This window comes from Salvelinus sp. IW2-2015, linkage group LG31, assembly GCF_002910315.2.
Source record: "Salvelinus sp. IW2-2015 linkage group LG31, ASM291031v2, whole genome shotgun sequence".
NCBI classification, from domain to species: domain Eukaryota; kingdom Metazoa; phylum Chordata; class Actinopteri; order Salmoniformes; family Salmonidae; genus Salvelinus; species Salvelinus sp. IW2-2015.
Window position 1 is genome coordinate 20,909,653 of NC_036870.1, and position 21,370 is coordinate 20,931,022.

At 44.3% G+C, this 21,370-nt stretch overlaps 1 protein-coding gene and 4 long non-coding RNA genes across 7 annotated transcripts; all 5 read right to left on the minus strand.

Moving 5' to 3' along the window:
- Window positions 1-29: 29 nt before the first annotated feature.
- LOC139023342 (uncharacterized) lies at window positions 30-1,889 on the minus strand. 2 transcript variants are annotated; one of them, XR_011474478.1, is made up of 4 exons: window positions 1,827-1,889; window positions 391-439; window positions 202-254; window positions 30-88 (listed from the first exon to the last, which is right to left on the minus strand). It is a non-coding gene; the product is annotated as an uncharacterized lncRNA (long non-coding RNA). The 2 variants fall into 2 exon arrangements; XR_011474477.1 differs by having other exon boundaries at window positions 391-469; window positions 1,829-1,862.
- On the minus strand, window positions 857-1,751 carry LOC139023343 (uncharacterized). Of its 2 annotated transcripts, none has more exons than XR_011474479.1 (4): window positions 1,717-1,751; window positions 1,578-1,658; window positions 1,084-1,169; window positions 857-896 (listed from the first exon to the last, which is right to left on the minus strand). It is a non-coding gene; the product is annotated as an uncharacterized lncRNA (long non-coding RNA). The 2 variants fall into 2 exon arrangements; XR_011474480.1 differs by lacking the exons at window positions 1,578-1,658; window positions 1,717-1,751 and adding exons at window positions 946-973; window positions 1,211-1,296 and having other exon boundaries at window positions 863-896; window positions 1,084-1,146.
- Window positions 1,890-2,290: 401 nt separating the features above from the next.
- On the minus strand, window positions 2,291-2,716 carry LOC139023345 (uncharacterized). The gene is made up of 3 exons (XR_011474482.1): window positions 2,620-2,716; window positions 2,448-2,521; window positions 2,291-2,381 (listed from the first exon to the last, which is right to left on the minus strand). It is a non-coding gene; the product is annotated as an uncharacterized lncRNA (long non-coding RNA).
- A 17-nt stretch (window positions 2,717-2,733) lies between these two features.
- On the minus strand, window positions 2,734-3,054 carry LOC139023344 (uncharacterized). Its single transcript, XR_011474481.1, has 3 exons — window positions 2,983-3,054; window positions 2,800-2,852; window positions 2,734-2,767 (listed from the first exon to the last, which is right to left on the minus strand). It is a non-coding gene; the product is annotated as an uncharacterized lncRNA (long non-coding RNA).
- Window positions 3,055-4,369: 1,315 nt separating this feature from the next.
- fbxl2 (F-box and leucine-rich repeat protein 2) lies at window positions 4,370-21,283 on the minus strand. The gene is made up of 8 exons (XM_023976688.3): window positions 20,968-21,283; window positions 18,125-18,186; window positions 17,008-17,062; window positions 13,012-13,086; window positions 10,582-10,676; window positions 10,254-10,418; window positions 9,006-9,132; window positions 4,370-5,725 (listed from the first exon to the last, which is right to left on the minus strand). Exons 1-8 carry the CDS (start codon window positions 20,995-20,997, stop codon window positions 5,606-5,608), a joined length of 729 nt encoding a protein of 242 aa, XP_023832456.2. The 5' UTR covers window positions 20,998-21,283; the 3' UTR covers window positions 4,370-5,605.
- Window positions 21,284-21,370: the final 87 nt, after the last annotated feature.

Here is a 21,370-nt window from a genome sequence, read left to right on the forward strand (position 1 = left end):
ATCCCTGCAAGAGGATGAGACAGACCCTGAACCCCACCACAACACAACTACACCCTGAACCCCACCACAACACAACTACACCCCACCACTACACAAACTACACCCTGAACCCCACCACAACTACACACAATATCCTGAACCCACCCACAACTACACCACAATACCCTGGAACCTCACCACAAACACAACTACACCCTGAACCCCACCACAACTACACCACAATACCCTGAAACCCACCACAACACAACTACACCCTGAACCTCACCACAACTACACCCGAACCCCCCACAACTACACCACAATACCCTGAAACCACCACCACTACACAACTACACCCTGAACCCCACCACTACACAACTACACCCTGAACCCCACCACTACACACTACACCCGGAACCCACCACAACACAACTACACCCTGAACCCCACCACTACACAACTACCACCTGAACCCCATCACAACTACACCCTGGACCCCACCACAACACACACAACACAACTACACCCTGAACCCCACCACAACACAAACTACACCCTGAACCCCACCACAACACAACACACCACAACACCTTGGACCCCACCACAACTCACCCACAACACCCTGAACCCCACCACAACTACACCACAACACCCTGAACCCCACCACTACACAACTACACCTGAACCCCACCCACTACACAACTACACCTGAACCCCACAACTACACCGGAACCCACCACACACCTGAACCCCACCACAACTACACCACAACACCCTGAACCCACCACAACTACACCACAACACCCTGAACCCCACCACTACACAACTACACCCTGAACCCCACCACTACACAAACTACACCCTGAACCCCACCACACACAACTACACCCTGAACCCCACCACTACACAACTACACCCTGAACCCACCACACAACTACACCTAACCCCACAACTACACAACTACACCTGAACCCCACCACTACACAACTACACCCTGAACCCCACCACTACACAACATACACCCTGAACCCCACACTACACAACTACACCCTGAACCCCACCACAACACAACTACACCCTGAACCCCCCACAACACAACTACACCTGGACCCCACCACTACACAACTACACCCTGAACCCCACCACAACACAACTACACCACAACACCTTGGACCCCACCACTACACAAACTACACCCTGAACCCCACCACTACACAACTACACCACACACCTTGGACCCCACCACTACACAACTACACCCTGAACCCCACCACTACCACAACTACACCTGAACCCCACCACTACACAACTACACCCGAAACCCCACCACAACTACACACAACACCCTGAACCCACCACACACAACTACACCTGAACCCACCAACACACAACTACACCCTGAACCCACCACTACACAACTACACCGCACAACACCTTGGACCCCACCACACACAACTACACCCTGAACCCACCACTACACAACTACACCACAACACCTTGGACCCACCACTACACAACTACACCCTTGAACCCCACACTACACAACTACACCAACCCCACCACTACACAACTACACCTGAACCCCACCACAACTACACCACAACACCCTGAACCCCACCACTACACAACTACACCCTGAACCCCACCACTACACAACTACACCCTGAACCCCACCACAACTACACAACTACACCCTGAACCCACCACTACACAACTACACCCTGAACCCACCACTACCACAACTACACCCTGGACGCCACCACAACTACACCCAATAGCCTGGACCCACCACAACAAACTACACCCTGAACCCCACCACAACTACACCCTGAACCCCACCACACTACACCACAATACCTGAACCCCACCATAACTACACCCCAACACCCTGAACCCCACCACGACTACACCACAAACACCCTGAGCCCACCACAACTACACCTGACCACACCACGACTACACCACAAACACCCTGAGCCCCACCACAACTACACCACAAACACCCTGAACCCCACCACGACTACAACACAACACCCTGGACCCTATAACCACACGTCTTGTTCAGTAGGCAGTAAACAGAAGAAAGGTTATTCAAAAATGAGAGGTTTTGAATTTTTCCAATGATAAACAAAAAATATATAATTCTGTGGCAAACTGTTTTTCTACAGTCTGACTTCCTGAACACGACCCTGGTAAACACCCTGGACCTACTGGTCACTACAGGTCTCTGATCAATACAGACTGATTGATCACTACTGATAAATGATCAATTGAACAGTTGGACTCTTGCTGATCTGTACCGCAGTCTCCTACTCGGGTGGAGGGAGGGGAGTGTGAGGGGTCTTTTTCTTCGACAGAAACTCTGTGAGTCTAGCCTCCCTCCCCTTCCAGACCCTCCAACACTATCCTCCCTTCCAGAACCCTCCTCTCCAACATTACCCTCCCCTTCCAGAACCCTCCTCTCCAACACTATCCTTCCCTTCCAGAACCCTCCTCTCCAACACTATCCTTCCCTTCCAGACCCCTTCTCTCCAACATTACCCTCCCTCAGAACCCTCCTCTCCAACATTACCCTCCCCTTCCAGAACCCTCCTCTCCAACACTACCCTTCCCTTCCAGAACCCTCCTCTCCAACATTACCTCCCCTTCCAGACCCCTCCTCTCCAACACTATCCTCCCCTTCCAGACCCCTCCTCTCCAACATTACCCTCCCCTTCCAGACCCCTCCTCTCCAACATTACCCCCATTCCAGAACCCTCCTCCCAACATTACCCTCCCCTTCCAGACCCTCCTCTCCAACACTATCCTTCCCTTCCAGACCCTCCTCTCCAACATTACCCTCCCCTTCCAGACCCCTCCTCTCCAACACTATCCTCCCTTCCAGACCCCTCCTCTCCAACATACCCCTCCCTTCCAGACCCTCCTCTCCAACACTATCCTTCCCTTCCAGAACCCTCCTCTCCAACATACCCTCCCCTACCAGAACCCTCCTCTCCACATTACCCTTCTCTTCAGACCCCTCCTCTCCAACATTACCCTTCCCTTCCAGACCCCTCCTCTCAACACTATCCTCCCTTCCAGACCCCTCCTCTCCAACACTATCCTTCCCTTCCAGACCCCTCCTCTCCAACATTACCCTCCCCTTCCAGACCCCTCCTCTCCAACACTATCCTTCCCTTCCAGACCCTCCTCTCCAACATTACCTCCCCTTCCAGACCCCTCCTCCAACATTACCCTTCCCTTCCAGACCCCTCTCTCCAACATATTCCTTCCCCTTCCAGACCCCTCCTCTCCAACATTACCCTCCCTTCCAGACCCTCCTCTCCAACAACTATTCCCTCCCCTTCCAGACCACTCCTCTCCAACACTATCTCCCTTCCAGACCCCTCCTCTCGAACATTACCCTTCCCTCCAGACCCCTCCTCTCCAACATTACCCTCCCCTTCCAGACCTCTTCTTCAACACTATCCTTCCCTTCCAGACCCCTCCTCTCCAACATTACCCTTCCTTCCAGACCCCTCCTCTCCAACATTACCCCCCTTCCAGACCTCTTCTTCAACACTATCCTTCCCTTCCAGACCCCTCCTCTCCAACTTACCGTTTCCTTCCAGACCCCTCCTCTCCAACATTACCTTCCCTCACACACACACACACACACACACACACACACACACACACACACACACACACACACACACACACACACACACACACACACACCAATAAGTACCAGTGCTTGCAGGCGAGGGCAGTGAATAGCAAGCTGGACTAGTGTGTTGTCAGTCACCTGTGAGAGGAGACAGACTCAATCAAACCCAGATACAGTACATATAATCAGACAGGCTCAATCAATCTCTGATTGAATGCAACTGTAGATTGAGTCTGAGAAAAGAACCCCATGAAATCTTACCAAAATACATTCTTCTAAATCCATTTTTTCCATGTCATGACAATTCTGTTGAAACAAAAGACACATCAGGTCAGCATTTCAGGGATCGAAACACACAGATCAAGACAGAATAAAAGTGACGAAGGAGACAGAGAAGCACTTACCCTGGCCAGTACAGTAAACCCAGCGTCTGTAACCTGTGAACATCGCGCAGCCTCCAAGATCCTGACACACACACCCAACCATTGGTTATGTATTGGTTATGCATTGGTTATGCATTGGTTTAGTGTATGTATGGGGTGTTTATCAGTAGACCTAATCCACAATTACAAGAAAGGGATACATTTCCCATTTCTTACTTCAGTCGGGGACAGTTGAGACCCAGAGCAGTGAGAGAGGCGTCTGTAATGTTACTGCAGCCAGAGATACACAGCATCTGCAGTTTGTGGCACCCCCGACACAGACTGACCAAGCCATCATCAGTTATCTGCTGTTAACAAACACACATTACGCGTGCATATCTGTCTGTCTCTCGGTCCGTCTGTCTGTGTCTCTGTCTGGTTCTGCAATCACTTACAGTGCCTTCAGAAAGTATTCACACCCCTTGACTTCCACATTTTGTTGTGTTACAAGGTGGGACTAAAATATATTTAATTGCTAGACAGCCATTTTCAAGTCTTTCCATAGATTTTCAAGCCGATTTAAGTCAAAACTGTAACTAGGCCAGTCCGGGAACATTCAATGTCATCTTGATAAACAACTCCAGTGTATATTTGGCCTTGTGTTTTAGGTTATTGTCATTTTTATCCCAGTGTCTGCTGGAAAGCAGACTGAACCAGGTTGTCCTTTCGCTCTATTCCGTTTATTTTTATTCTAAAAAACTCCCTAGTCCTTGCAGATGACAAGCATACCCATAACATGATGCAGCCACCCCCATGCTTGAAAATATGAAGAGTGGTACTCAGCGATGTATTGTATTTGCCCCAAACATAACACTTTGTATTCAGAATATAAAGTTAATTTCTTAGCAGTTTTTCTTTAGTGCCTTATTGCAAACAGGATGCATGTTTTGGAATATTTTTATTCTGTACATGCTTCCTTCTATCAGTAACTACAATGTTATTGATCCATCCTCCGTTTTCTCCTATCACTGCCATTAAACTCTGTAACTGTTTAAAAGTCATCATTGTACTCATGGTGAAATCCCTGAACGGTTTCCTTCCTCTCCGGCAACGGAGTTAGGAAAGAGGCCTGTATCTTTGTAGTGACTAGGTATATTGATACACCATCCAAAGTTTAATTAACTTCATCATGCTCAAAGAGATTTTCAATGTCTGTTTTTTTCTACCAATAGGTGCCCTTCTTTGCGAGGCAATGGAAAACCTCCCTGGTCTTTGTGGTTGAATCGGTGTTTGAAATGTACTGCTCGCCTGAGGGACCTTACAGATATGTGTGGGGTACAGAGATGAGGTAGTCATTCAAAATTGTTAAAACTATTATTGCACACAGAGTCCATGCAACTTATTATGTGACTTGTTAAGCAAAATTTTACTCCGGAATTTATTTAGGCTTGCCATAGTAAAGGGGTTGAATGCTTGACTCAAGACATTTCATCTTATCATTTTTTTWAACATAATTCCACTTTGACATTATAATCTCAATTTAATTCAAAAAAAGTCAAGGGGGTGTTAATCTCCTGCTTATACATAACACACATTTTCTGTCTTTCAATCCCTACTAATGAATACACACACTCTCTCCATCTCTTTCTCTCTGTCTTACTGAGCAGGACTGCATGTTGATAGTGGTTAGTTCAGGACAGTGTTTCTGGAGGGGTTTCAGTGCTCCATCCTCCAACTGTAGAGAACACAACACAAAGAAACCAATCACTACTGATAATCAATCAGTAGACCCGTCATCCCCACCTGTTTTCAGCACCATACTTCAGAAAAAGAAAAAAAAGATTCTATATACAGTTGAAGTCGGAAGTTTACATACACTTAGGTTGATGTCAATAAAACTCGTTTATCAACCACTCCACAAATTTCATGTTAACAAACTATAGTTTTGGCAAGTCGGTTAGGACATCTACTTTGTGCATGACACAAGTAATTTTTCCAACAATTGTTTAAATACAGATTATTTCACATATAACTCACTGTGTCACAATTTCAGTGGGTCAGAAGTTTACATACACTAAGTTGACTGTGCCTTTAAACAGCTTGGAAAATTCCAGAAAATAATGTCATGATTTTAGAAGCTTCTGATAGACTACTTGACATCATTTGAGTCAATTGGAGGTTTACATGTGGATGTATTTCAAGTCCTATCTTCTAACTCAGTGCCTCTTTGCTTGACATCATGGGAAAATCAGAAGAAATCAGCCAAGACCTCAGGAATACAAATTGTAGACCTCCACAAGTCTGGTTCATCCTTGGGAGCAATTTACAAATGCCTGAAGGTACCGAGTTCATCTGTACAAACAATAGTACGCAAGTATAAACATCACATAACCTGAAAGGCCGCTCAGCAAGGAAGAAGCCACTGCTCCAAAACCGCCATAAAAAAAAGACAGACTACAGTTTGCAACTGCACATGGGGACAATGATCATACTTTTTGGAGAAATGTCCTCTGGTCTGATGAAACTGTTTGGAGGAAAAAGAGGGATGTTTTCAAGCCGAAGAACACCATCCCAACCGTGAAGCACAGCTGTGGCAGCATCATGTTGTGGGGGTGATTTGCTGCAGGAGGGACTGGTGCACTTCACAAAATAGATGGCATCATGAGGAATATGTGTACATATTGAAGCAACATCTCAAGACATCAGTCAGGAAGTTAATGCTTGGTTACAAATGGGTCTTCCAAATGGACAATGACCACAAGCATACTTCCAAAGTTGTGGTGAAATGGCTTAAGGACAACAAAGTCAAGGTATTGGAGTGGCCATCACAAAGCCCTGACCTCAATCCTATAGAAAGATTTGTGGCAGAACGTGAAAAAGTGTGCGAGGCAAGGAAGGCTACAAACCTGACTACAGTTACACCAGCTCTGTCAGGAGGAATGGGCAAAATTCACCCAACTTAGTTGTGGGGGCTTGTGGAAGCTACCGAAATGTTGACCCAAGTTAAACAATTTAAAGGCCAATAGCTACAAAATACTTAATGAGGTGTGTGTAAATTCTGACACTGGGAATTGATGAAAGAAATAAAAGGCTGAAATAAATCATCTCTCTAATATTATTCTGACACTTCACATTCTTACTATAAAAGTGGTGATACCTAACTGACCTAAGACAGGAATTTATTACTTGGATTTTAAATGTCAGGAAATGTTAAAACTAGTTAAATGTATTTGGCAAAGTGTATGTAAACGTCCGTACTTAACTGTAGGTGATATTATTAATATATTATATTTTAATTTTTTGTGGGGCATTGCCTTTTTCTTGTTATTTTGCATAATACATTTAATATGTTTTGCAAAACAAATGTCAATTTTAATATATTTTTAAGTAATTGAGTTAAGAAAGCGGCATACAAACATGTCTCTTTTATAGCTTTCTTGATTAAATGCACTCCCAAAATGCATGTGTTATCAGCCTAGCTCAGTGCTTCTCTGTTCGGGGGGGGCTTAGCCAGCAGAAATACAGAGCGTTGCGCCTATTGGCTTCCAGTTTTCTGATCATGATGCTCAAGTTTTTTGTTCACTCATGGGACATACGTCATCCCCATTTAAGTAGAAGCTCAAACATTGTAGCTTGGGTTCTGCTATAAGAGTTATATTAGAGTGCCATCAAGAAGGCTCAAGATCAATTGACCACAATTAGAATGACATCAAAGTAGCTTCGATTGGACATGTCAACATCTTACTTTCAAAGTCCTAGCTAGCAGTCATCATCAGTTGTCATCAAGTTGACAATCTACTGGCAAATCTTTTTAATCCTTGTCATATGAAGAAAAGAATGAAGAGAAATTATAGATTAAAACGTATCGGTGCTCATCGGCCATTGTACATAAAGATTACACAACAAGTTGGGAATCGCAAATTCAACAATGAGTAGTTTGGAAGGAATCAGTGGCTAACTGCAGGCCTTACAAAGAAAACACTAACGTAAGCCTGCAATTCAATGGAGGGGCTGTTTTTTTCCTGAGTTCCCACCATAAAGCCAGAGAATGCCAGACTTTGATGACAAAATTTGTCAACAAAGGACCACTGCGCCAACTTCACAAGATGAGTCCAAAAAGACTCTTGTATGCTGCTGCATAAATTATGTAATATGCAAGGGAGTATATACTATAGCTGAGAAAAAAATACTAACTGTATGTTGTGTAGTAAGCTGTTAGTAGCCCATGTGCCTCACCCTAATAATTTGGTCTATTTTCACCAACGTGGCATTGTAAACATATTGTTCGTGGCCCGGTGTCTGCTTGTTTGGCTACTGTTTTATACAGCTTTGACAGTGCTACTGATAGTAGTTGTGGTGCTTGGCTTGCATGTGCAAATTCAGCACACACAACATTCTATAATATAATTGTGTTATTTGACGTGTCAAATTAAAAGCTTATTTAATGCGTCAAATAGTGTTATATGACATGTATCTTTTTTGACACGCAAAAACCCAAACGGTGTTCAATGTGCCTCACCCTAATCATTTGGTCTATTTTCACCTCTTCATTTCACCTACTGTTCTAACTTGGTGGTGCACAAATAGCCTATAACCTGTTTTAGAGAAACGCAATCATTGAATATTTATATGTTATAAATATATGTTTATATGTTTCTGACTGTAAGAACGGCCCATGTTCTGAATTCTGTCGCTGTACATTTCAAAAGTGCTGAACAAATTGTTATATTTACTATGTCCTTCCTAGCTCTCTCATTAATGTCTTAATCGAAATTACGGATTGCCTCTTATCCGCTTGTCGTCCCCTTATGCCATAGTTTGTACATCTCAATTATCAGTAGAAACCACATTAGTTTAAGCAAGTCTGCCATATCAGCTATGTTTTTATATGTAGTGGCTTCGCTGGCATGCATCCCACCTCTTTTTGTTTTGTTGCCCCACCAAGATTTACATGCTAAAATCGCCACTGTAATCAATACAACGCGCGTGTACTGTATGTGTGTGTGTGTGTGTACCTGTGTGCAGCCGCGTAGGAACAGGGCTCGTAGGTTGTTACAGCCCCGGGCCAGAGCCTCGATGCCATCTCTGGTGATCTGGTCACACCACGACAGGTTCAACATCTCCAACATACGACAGCCATCACTAAAGGGAGACACACATATTCACCAGTGGAGGCTGCTGAGGGGAGGACGGCTCATTATAAATGGCTGCAATGGAGTCAATGGAATGGTAGCAAACGTGGTTTCCATGTGGTTGATACCATTCCATTGACTCCATTCCAGCCAATACTATGAGCCGTCCTCCCCTCAGCAACCTTCACTGATTCACACCCTGTTTTCTAACTATACTGAACAAAAATATAAACGCAACATGTAAAGTGTTGGTCCCATGTTTCATGAGCTGAAACAAAAGATCCCAGACATTTTCCATATGCACAAAATGGTTATTTCTCTCCAATTTTGTGCACAAATTTGTTTACAACCCTGATAGTGAGCATTTCTCCTTTCCAAAGATAATCTATCCACCTGACAAGTGTGCCACATGAAGAAGTTGATCATAACATGATCATTACACAGGTGCACCTTGTGCTGGGGGCAATAAAAGGCCACTCTAAAATGTGCAGTTTTGTCACACAACACAATGCCACAGATGTCTCAAGTTGAGGGAGAGTGCAATTGGCATGCTGACTGCAGGAATGTCCACCAGAGCTGTTGCAAGAGAATTTAATGTTCATTTCTCTACCATAACCCGCCTCCAATGTCCTTTTAGAGAATTTGACAATATGTCCAACCGGCCTCACAACCTCAGACCACGAGTAACCACACCAGCCCAGGACCTCCACATCCGGCTTCTTCACCTGCGGGATCGTCTGAGACCAGCCACTCGGACTGGGAGTATTTCTGTCTGTAATAAAGCCCTTTTGTGGGAAAAACATATTCTGATTGGCTCTGCCTGGCTGCCCGGTAGGTGGGCCTGGCTCCCAAGTGGGTGGGCCAATGCCTTCCCAGGCCCACCATGGCCCCTGGGACTTACTAGAAAATTATATGGTGACAATGGGTAATTTGTGTTACCTGGTACTAAATGATGCTTGTAGTGATGAATTCCAAAGAAACAAAGATGTAATTTATTGGTGATTATTATGCAATTACCATTTTACCCTTACAGTAAATACTTTGTCATTTCTGTACCGTAAAATAAACTGCAACACTTGGCCAGAAGTAGTGCACTATATTAGGGAATAGGGAGCCATTTCAGACACTTACCTGAGAGCTTTGAGGGAGTGGTTGGTAACAGACACACAGGAGGTGAGGTCCAGCTGTTTGAGTTTGCAGCAGAACTTGGAGAGGCTGAGACAGGTGCTGTCTGTGATCTTAGTGCAGCCGTTCAGGTTCAACACCTCAATGTTACGGCAGTTCTGAGAAAACGTCCTGACAAGTGACAAATACCACAGTCATTATAGACAATCAAATCATAGAGTCACGGAGAAGTAACTGAATCAGGGAGATAAATAACATTCCAAGATGAAAATGTGAACGGAAAGCAACATTGGTTGTACTAAGAGTGTAAGAGGCCCTATGGAGAAGGACTCACTTCATGGATGCGTCCCCCACACTGAGACAACCCCTCAAGCTCAGCTGCCTCAGGAAGCCTCCACATCGCTTGGAGATGTTCTCCACTACTCTACCCTGGAGAGAGAGAGAGAGAGGAGGAGGAGTCAGTGGCGTGTACTCATGGATGCCAAGGAAACGGACCATTAAATTAAATTAAATGTATATATGTACCAGTCAAAAGTTATGACACACCTACTCATTCAAGGGTTTTTCTTTATTTTTTACTATTTTCTACATTGTAGAATAATAGTGAAGACATCAAAACTATGAAATAACACATATGGAATCATGTAGTAACCAAAAAAGTTTGTTTTGTCCTATATTTCATTTATTTGTATTTTTAAACATCGCCCCTCTTTCTCAGTATGTGTAGCCATCTATCTGATGCTGTCAGGTCAAATAGAGTATGACATTGTTGCCACCCGTAGCATTGCGAAGCCAGTGGCCTCCCTTGATAAAAAAAATATTATAATAATAGTCAATCAGCGTTGAGCTAAACTGAGTGAGCTCAACTTTGAATGGTCCTGGTGCACCAAAAAAAGTGTCAAGGGAAGCCAGTTTGGATTTGGCTTCACACCATTCACATCACATCAAAAGCAGAACGTCATTTAGAGAAAAAAATTGATTTTCCTAAGGTGGCTAGCTAACTAAAATCGTCCCTTTCCTAAACTAGCCATGGATGGAGATAGGGATTTGGACTTGTGGTTTAACTTAATTATGATCTAACCATAAATTCATACATTCTGCCCCTGGCCTGAGAGGATGGAAGTTCAATATGTGGCTAGATGTAGAAGGCTAATGTTAACTAGCTAGCCTGGCTCATCGTTGCCCATGAAAGGAAGTTAGGCTAGCAAGCAAGCATTTTAGCCAGGTAGCCTACGACAACAAAAACTAAAAGAGTGTACTGTATGACAGTCATAGACCGTTTCGGCAACATGAAAGAGAGGAGGATGTCATTGGTGTTTCTATACAAGTAGGGTAAGTCAACATGTTTTTCCACACACACCCCAGTAACATGGACAGCCACATCATATTTAGCTTACATTGGTTGGACTAAATCGTTTTTGGTATCTTTTAGTTGTCACTGTATTAGACTAAGCAGAGGTGATATGATGATGTTGAAGTTGAAATGGTGCTGGATTAGTGGAGGCAGCTCCTGGTTTCTTTGTGACTTGCGGTAAGTCTCCGTGGTTCTAAATCAATGGTTGTTTAGAAGTTTGAAAATGTCGGAAACATTCACTTGCTTGACCATGCTGTATGTAGGTCATGTAACTGTTTGCGACAGACAAAATGACATACAAATCAATAGGTTATAGAGCAAACAATGCAATTATCACAACACATAGGATGTAATATGGCTTTTTTCCCCTGGCTTGGCTTCCCCTGTGATTTTACCCATGCACCGCTACTGGGAAGAGTGGGGAGAATTTTTTACCATTCTTTATTTGTACAATTCAGCTTACACATACACACACATTACAAGAGAGATAGAGACAGAGTGAAAGAGAGATGGATAGAGTGGGAGATCGAGACAGAGAGAGAGGGAGATGGAGACAGAGACAGAGACAGAGACAGAGACAGAGACAGAGAGAGAGAGAGAGGGAGAGGGAGAGGGAGAGAGAGGGAGATCGAGACAGAGAGAGCGATAGAGGGAGATCGAGACAGAGAGGCGATAAGAGAGGGAGATCGAGACAGAGAGAGCGATAGAGAGGGAGATGCGAGACAGAGAGAGCGATAGAGTGGGAGATCGAGACAGAGAGAGCGATAGAGTGGGAGATCGAGACAGAGAGAGCGTAGAGAGACAGAGAGAGCGAGACAGAGAGAGGGGAGATCGAGACAGAGAGAGAGCGATGAGAGGGAGATCGAGACAAGAGAGAGCGATAGAGAGGGAGAAATCGAGACAGAGAGAGCGATAGAGAGGGAGATCGAGACAGAGAGAGCGATAGAGAGGGAGATCGAGACAGAGAGATGGATAGAGTGGGAGATCGAGACAGAGAGATGGATAGAGTGGAGATCGAGACAGAGAGAGCGATAGAGTGGGAGATCGAGACAGAGAGCGCGATAGAGTGGGAGATCGAGACAGAGAGCGCGATAGAGGGAGATCGAAAGAGAGAGAGAGAGGGAGATCGAGAAAGAGAGAGATCGAGAGAGACTGGTGTGACCTACGTGACTCAGAGAGAGGATCAGTGACGTCGCCAGACATTCACCAAAGCCTACTGACACAGTACTAAGCCCTGGGCGAGCAGCCTCATAATACTGCTCACACTCACACACACAATGCTAAATATAATAATATATGCCACTTAGCTGGCACTTTTATCCAAAGTGACTTACAGTAGAGTGAGTGCATACACTTTCAGAATGTGTATATGTAGGCTCACCTCCCTCACCCTTCACCCTGACCTCTCACCTCTATGTCTGTCTGGAAGTTGAAGAGGTCAATCTTCTGCCAGTTACTACCATCCAAGGCCAGGACATTCCACGCCTGAGAGGGGGGAGACAGGAAATAAGAGAGAGCGAGAAAGAGGAAAGAGAGAGAGACAGAGAAGACAGTGATGGTGTTATCAGTCCTACAACACACACCAGGGCTGTGTTCAGTAGGACAGGTTGGGCCAGAGGGGGTGTGCTATATGGCCAATAACCCACGACTAAGGGCTGTTCTTATGCACAACGCAACATATTGGCCATATATCACAAACCCCTGAGGTGCCTTATTGCTATTATAAACTGGTTACCAACGTAATAAGAACAGTAAAAATAAATGTTTTGTCATACCCGTGGTATACGGTCTGATATACCACGTCTGTCAGTCAATCAGCATTCAGGGCTTGAACTACCCAGTTTATAACTGAAGATCAACGAAGTTAGACAGACAACATCGATGAGACAACATTATGATGTGACAGACAATAGTTTGAGTATTCGTTATTTAATTTTTTTACATGACTGGCACCGCCAGAGTTGGGCAGCGCACAGCCAGGTGACATGCCAAATTACCTACATATTCCTATTTATTATAGCCTAATKACCTACATATTCCTATTTATTATAGCCTAATGACCTACATATTCCTATTTATTATAGCCTAATGACCTACATATTCCTATTTATTATAGCCTAATGACCTACATATTCCTATTTATTATAGCCTATTTCAATAAATATGTGGTAAGTAGGAAGATAGACAGCCTACTATTAACATGATGCAAGAACAGATTGTAGACAAAGCGGGGAGCGCCAAAAGCTGCACAAAATGTCAGATAACATTGCTCTCTCTCACTTCTCCAATATCAAATGATCATGGGCCTTTTGCAGCAGACACTACGTGTCCGGCCTGTTGTTTTAAAAGCTTAATTTCCCCTTTTCTCCCTATCCCCATTAGATTTGAATGTGACTTGTTGGCCTAAGCATATAGCCTACTCTTTCATGATTAACCATCGAATGAATTTAGGTCAGTCAGTAACAGCATTCACAGAAAGTGTCATGTTATTTTGAATGGCCTAAATAAAAACATTTTAAGGTCATAATGAGAGAGGAACAATAAGAGAGAATAATCGAATGGGAAGTTTAAACAAACCATAAGTTTCTGGCCTCCACCTGACCAAAGCTTTAGTTTTTTTTCCTATTGTGTGCTCCTGGAAAATCCATCCTTCCAAACCAAACAGCCCAAAATATAGGCTTATACCAGACTACTACGGGCAATAAAAGTTGCAGTAAACGTCAATTGTACAAGTTAAACTTAGAAACGAACCAGTGCTTGACATAGACTGAAATTGGTGCTGGTACTGTTTATATTTAGGTGCAGGAGCTCCACAATACTTTTGAGCTAATATTCTATAAGAGGAGGTCAAGCAGTAGAACATTTGAGGTGCCGGTACTCAGCTCCTGCCCAAGTCAAGCACTGAAACTAACATTTAGATTATTGTCGAAGTGTTTATTCATATCCTTCAATTGCGCAACGGGCATTAGCCTACATAAGCTCACACAGCAGCGCTTTAAAAAGCCGGAACAACAAAATAAATGCATGAAGTGTCAGGGTAGTCTCACAATCAACTTTATTTTGAATAGTTATTACGAATAGTGCATTTATTTCACAGCCAACAACAATCACATAAAACATTTGTTTATACACCTGAATATCGAATAAACCTTATATAAAAACGAACACATTTTGAACTTATGCATTTTTGCCTATCGAATAAGCATGCAAAAAAAATACACCTATAAAAAGAATAACCCACATTTGGATAGGCTACAAATTACAAAATAAATAAAGTAAACAAAATGGACGAAATTAACCAAATAAATTACAGTGCAAAAAAGTAGTATTCAAAGACACACCGGCACAATTAACATAATATTTTTAGACCTGGCCCAGGATACAGTTCTTTCTAATAAGATGCATCTGTGAATTGGTTTTGAAAATGTAAAAAATACAAAGTTCAATGAGGAACCATTCGTTTTTTTTCTTTTCATCACACCTTACATAAAGGTTTCTGAACACAAGCATGTTCACCTTTTCTGGCTTTAATAGACTGTGGAGCTGGGTAACAATAGCCTATTGCCTGCTTCACTGAAAACACGTTCAGACGGAACGCTTGTTGCACAGTGGGCAGAGGTATTTCCGGGCGTCGTTGTCCAAGAGAGCAAATCGCCCCTTATACCCGCTTCACCATGCCAGTGGTTCATCATCTCCTCTGAAGAGAAGACATCTTCAAGTAAGTAGGATGTGAGCTCTGCGCTGGGCGGCTGTTGCGCGCCGAGTGTGACTGTTTGCTTCGCACTCCCAAGAAAACTGCCCAGTGATGTCTTCTATGGTGAACACGTGCACTCGGTCTCTGTTGAAATTGTCCTAAATCACCATTGAAATGGTCTAGTATCCGCCATTGTAAATATGAATGTTCTTACATGACTTGCCTAGTTAAATAAAGGTTAAACAAAATCAAATAAAACACATTAGACCTACGACGTGTGGTTCCAAATCACCATTCAAAGGTATCGGGTACCACATTTAACCAAATGATTGGTTTATATGTATTTAATTGGACACAAGAAAATACAATATTGGTAAGATGATTTTCACATTGTAGTCTAATGATTAGACTCTAATCGGGTGGTTAGTGCATAACACAGAATCTGCGTGACAGATTGTTTACTGCGGCTCTAGGCAACGCCACAACGCGCGCTCCTCCCCAGCCCCGGGGCTGATCAAATCATATATCAACGATGTTTGGACCCGTCGACGGAACGATGTGCCATTCCAGACATGGCCAATGCTTGACTTGGGATAAATCGGTCCATTAGACTATTTTTACCGAAATTCACATACGACATTATGCTATATAGACCTCTGATTATTCACTGTTAAAGGTTCATATATTTAACAAAATTTTCATGACTATAATTATAGCATGTCTTGATAAAATGATTCCCTCATTCAAAGAATCAGGGATCAAATGGATAAGGTAGGCTACTTCAAAGCAATGCATCTAACTAGACATGTTTATATATAAAGGCTCAAATATTTATGTTTCAGGAAAGATCTATGCACAGCAAGTTATTTGTCAATTAGGCTTTTCTTAGAATATTTTTTAATGTTGTTCCAATTATATGGCTACTGTTTAATAGAGTGAAATCCCCGCTTTACAACCGTGCAGTGCCCGTGGAAAGGCAGCAAAGACATTAATGCTTAGCTATAGTGAATTAGCGAGATAACTGCTACACGTTGTTTTGAATTGGCTATCTAGTTAGTCTGTTTGTCATTTTATACCTGCTGAAATGTCGCGTTCTCTCTCCTCTGACAACCGCCCACTTGCATTGGCACACACGCGGCACAAACAGACAGGCACAGAAGGGTCATTCCGATAATGGCTGATATGTGGATTTAAGTGATTGATCATATTTGTGATCATAAGTGTGCCATTATGAATTACATTAACAAAAATGATAAAACTAATTTCCATGACCTTACAAACCCTCATTTGACAATTTGGAACAGCGCACCATGCGCATTCAGGCTGACTGATGTTCAACCTCAAACAGCCTACTGTCACGCACAGCTTCACAGACTAGCGACAAATAAACGTGAACAAAGCGGAATCAGGAAATGCATGCCCTCTCTCCATTGCAGATCCTGCCTTCATTCCGCTTTGATCAACCTTTGTTTGCCTCTGTGTGTGAATCTGGGCAGGCGATAGGCTACAGGAGCCGGTACGCAATTCCCCCTAAATTAGAAGGGCCGGTATGGCGCTCTGGATAGGTCCGGCCCACGTTAAGCACATCACCCAACCCTAATGGGCATGTTGTGGAACGTTGACGACTGAATGATCTGCAAATTACATTAAGTAGTCATGATACCAGTCAGTCTAAAACCACCAACTGCAATGTCTGTAGGGGTGGGCCTTACCTTGGACACCTGGGCACACCTGCACAATGTGATCACATCAAGATAGGAGAAGATTCTACAGAGAGAGAGAGAGAGAGAGAGAGAGCATTTTTTTTTAGTTGTACTTAGGGACAGGACAGTGGGGTTAGCATGTAGCCTTGCAGAGGGACTGGTTGTGAATTTATCAATAGCATGTAGCCTTACAGAGAGACTGGTCATGAATTTAGCAATAGCATGTAGCCTTCCAGAGAGACTGGCCAGTGAATTTAGCAATAGCATGTAGCCTTACAGAGGAATAGGCCAATTGAATTAGCTTGAAGCTATTAGCCAACAGGGGTAAGCCAGTGGGTCAGGTCAAACACACAGACACAGTTCCTCCTATTCATATCAGTAGTTTCCCTTTAACCCCACACACTCCCACCCTCGGGAAACTAGCACTGTCCATTGTTCCCTCTCATGGACAGAGACAAAGGCGGTGTGTGTTTGTGTGGTCAGCGAGGGCATGTTGGGGCATGTATGTCTGACATGTATGTGTCAGGAGTCCAGAAATTAACTGATGCAAGCTCATGTACACACACTCCCACCTAGTGGCTAATGGAGCACCTGACCAATCAGACAAGCGCTGATCGATGGTCTCTCTGATGACTGGCTAATGAACGCGGCAGAGGCCATTGATTGGCTGTCTACTTTAATCACACACACACTGATATAATGGTTTATGTAGGTGGGTTCTGTCTGTCTGAAGTTCACACAGCTGGAGCTGAGCACTGCGGAATTCCCCACCAACACAGAGGCTATTTATAGCACATACTGTACACACACAAGTTATATTAGCAGGATATGATTAAATGTGTATGTTAGACATTGATCTCAGTTAGATTAGTAGGATTACACACAGCCGCTGTAGGACGTTATGATGCTTTGTAGGTCGCATAACTAGCAGACATACATTTCCAAGGCGACACACACACACACACACACACACACACACACCACACACACACACACACACACACACACACACACACACACGGTTAACAGTCTGCTAAGGGACTCCAGACAATATCCTTGTTTAATAAATTACCCTCACTTTAAGCCCTGGGGCGAGCACTCAGGTGTGTGGTTGTGTGTGTCTCACCTGAGCAGCAGCTCCTTGGGAAGCTTCTTGTTAATGGGAGCTTCATCACTGTTGGAGAACACCTGAAGAGAGAGACATCCACATCAGAACCACTGTCGCCATGGTAACAAGCACCAGATAGAATACACACACAGGCCTGCACACACACAACACTAGTGAGGAGCGATTAAAGGAAATGTAGGTTATTTTACCTTTTTTAAATAAATTGACTGACAGCGGTTCAATTATTTGAATTCCATTTTGTTATTTTTTTCTTCTGTGAGCTCAATGCTCAGTTTCTGTAGAGATAAATCAGATCAAGCCCGTACTGTGTGATGGAGTAGGGAGTTGTAGTTTCCAACAGGCCAATATTCTACATAGTTTAGCTCTGAAAATGTGGTAATTAACTACAATGACCATATTTGCCCTTACTTGTCCGGTCTATGTAGAGCAGATGCAGAGCCCTCGAAAGAGAGAACGCGCAAGAGGGATAGAAAGCCGTTGCTTCACGAGGTATCTCTACCTGAAAATATGATCTAAGTGATTGATAGTTGGTATTCAGCAGTCATAAAAGTATGCCTTATGTACATTGAAGAACTACTAAAATAGTGATATTGTCAGACAGCACAGGTAGCAGCTCTATAGAGATGAGATGATGACTTGGAATGAAATAATAAAGCCATCAAAACAAATGTGATTTAAGTGAATACATGATGGTTAATAAGTGATAAGCAGTAATGGACAGTCACTACCACCATGGGACTTTTATTCATTATTTTATTCTGTGCTGTTACAGCATTCAACCAACAATGCATAGTGCATTTAATGTCCATTTTATTTTGCGAAAAACTGAAATCGACAACTGTGATTATTTTTTAAATAATCGAACCAAAACCAACCTCAAAAACCTACAAAACACACACACACAAAAAACATTTTAGCTATGGAGAGGGAGTAACCTAGACTCAGAGGAGCCTTGAGCCTAATGCTTATTTGTACTTGTTGGACCCCTTTAGAATTCAAGTCTCTTTTTTCCTTTCATGACATTTTTTGAATCTCAATGTTCCAGTGTTCCCCAGCTCTATGCTTCCTACAGCCGACAGAGCAGCATTCCAACCTGGGGAGTTCCTCTCCCAGATCAGTCTCCAGGCACTCCCAGACCTCTGGCTACATGCCGGTCGGGAATGTCCAGCAAGAACGGGGAATGCTGCTGGGTCTGTGGGTAATATTTCCCCCAAAACTGCAGCTCCTCACACTCAACCATGTAGGCATGGTTTCCAGCCTGGTTCTAAGATGGTTATGGTTAGTGTGCAGCACAATTGAGAAATCCACTGATGGAAACACACACTGCCACCCTCTCTGCACACACACTCTCACTCTCACACACTCACTACCTCACTCACTCACCCCCTCACTCACTCCCTCACTCCCTCCCTCACTCCCTCCCTCACTCCCTCCCTCACTCCCTCACTCACATCAATATTATTATGCAGAAAAGAGCCTCCTATACGAGAAGGTCAAGTGCTGTCACATCAACCCCAGATGTTTAATGAGGAATCTGTGGTATTTATACACAGTGACACACACATACAGGCCTGGGGAAGCTAACCCATCAGACAGGAGCTGGTTCATGACATACTGAGGAAATGTCAACACAGCAAGATAACCATTACAGACCACATGCTACCCTACCTACTGTGTTCAGTAAGGCACAATCCCTTCACATAGAAATATATTATGTAGAACAGACATAGCCTACCTTTGTTAAGTGGGGAATTATGTTAGCTTTAATCATGACATTTCTGTCTGCAAAATGTTCTGCACCCTCCTGTCTGAACTCAACCAGGCTGGTTGGTTCCCAGTGGGAGGAAATTGGAGCCTGGTGCCACTGCCTACATAACATGTATGTTGTCATGACCGTTCTATAGCTTGACCAACCCAAGGAGTCTGTTACCGACAGAGAGGTGGGAGACCCTAGGCGCTTCTCTATCTGGCTAAATCATCTCAGCCACAGCCCTATAGCCCAAACCAACCCCCAGGCCTATTGCCCAAACCAAACCCCAGCCCTATAGTCCAAACCAATCCCCAGCCCTATAGTCCAAACCAATCCCCAGCCCTATAGTCCAAACCAATCCCCAGCCCTATAGCCCAAACCAATCCACAGCCCTATAGCCCAAACCAATCCACAGCCCTATAGCCCAAACCAATCCACAGCCCCATAGCCCAAACCAATCCACAGCCCAAACCAATCCACAGCCCTATAGCCCAAACTAATCCCCAGCCTTCTGTCAAGGTCCAGTCCTGGTCCCAGTTCCTGCCCTATACCTCGGCACCAGTCCAATCTAGTTCCCATCTCTCTCCAGCCCACCACCTATACACCATATTGTTTGCTTACACATACATTGTAGTTCTGACTCCAAATCACTCCCAGAGAACTATAATGACTGTAGCTGAGTAAACAATGATTGGGTTGTGATTACAGCTACCGCAGTCTTGTCCTTAGAAAAGCCCCAGCCAGCCCCAACTAGTCTTCTAATACCCAACCCTGCCTTTCACCCCAGCCTGTCCCGCAGACTGAGCTCGGTGTTGCCGTGGTCAGCTGGGCCGTCTGTCTGGACAATAACAGGATTTCGGATTACCTTTAACCAACAAAGCCCCAGCTCCCTCCAGCATATAAAATTAGAACAGTGCACGGTCCGAAACACACGCGCGCGCACACACACACACACACACACACACACACACACACACACACACACACACACACACACACACACACACACACGGTGTCACCCTACGGAAAACCTACTACCGTTCATATCCGTTTACATACACACTCTCCGGCCCGTTTCCGCAGCTCTTACCTCGAATCTGCCCTTGGTGATGCCGTTCATATCTGCGGAGGCACGTCGCGGTTTGTTACCGCGCACATACAAGTCTGGGGTTTGCCGAATACCGTATTGTTTTTGTCGCCTGTGTCGGTCGAAGAGGCTGGGCTGGGCGCTCTCCCCTGTTGGCGACAGTGCTCCTTTCTCGGGGGTGGCTGTGAGGTTTAGTCCGGGGCGGCCTGGAAGAGCAGTAGCCTAGTCTTGGAGCCCAACGGCTCTCCAGTCCGTCTCATCACACTGCCAGCGACCAAAATAACAATAATAACATGGACGAGCTCCTGGTGACCTCACTTCCGCCTCTCAAACGGCTCCCAGACCAAATCAGCTGGCCTCAATATCCCTCCCTCTTGCTCGAGCGGTTTGAAACGTCAAAGATGTG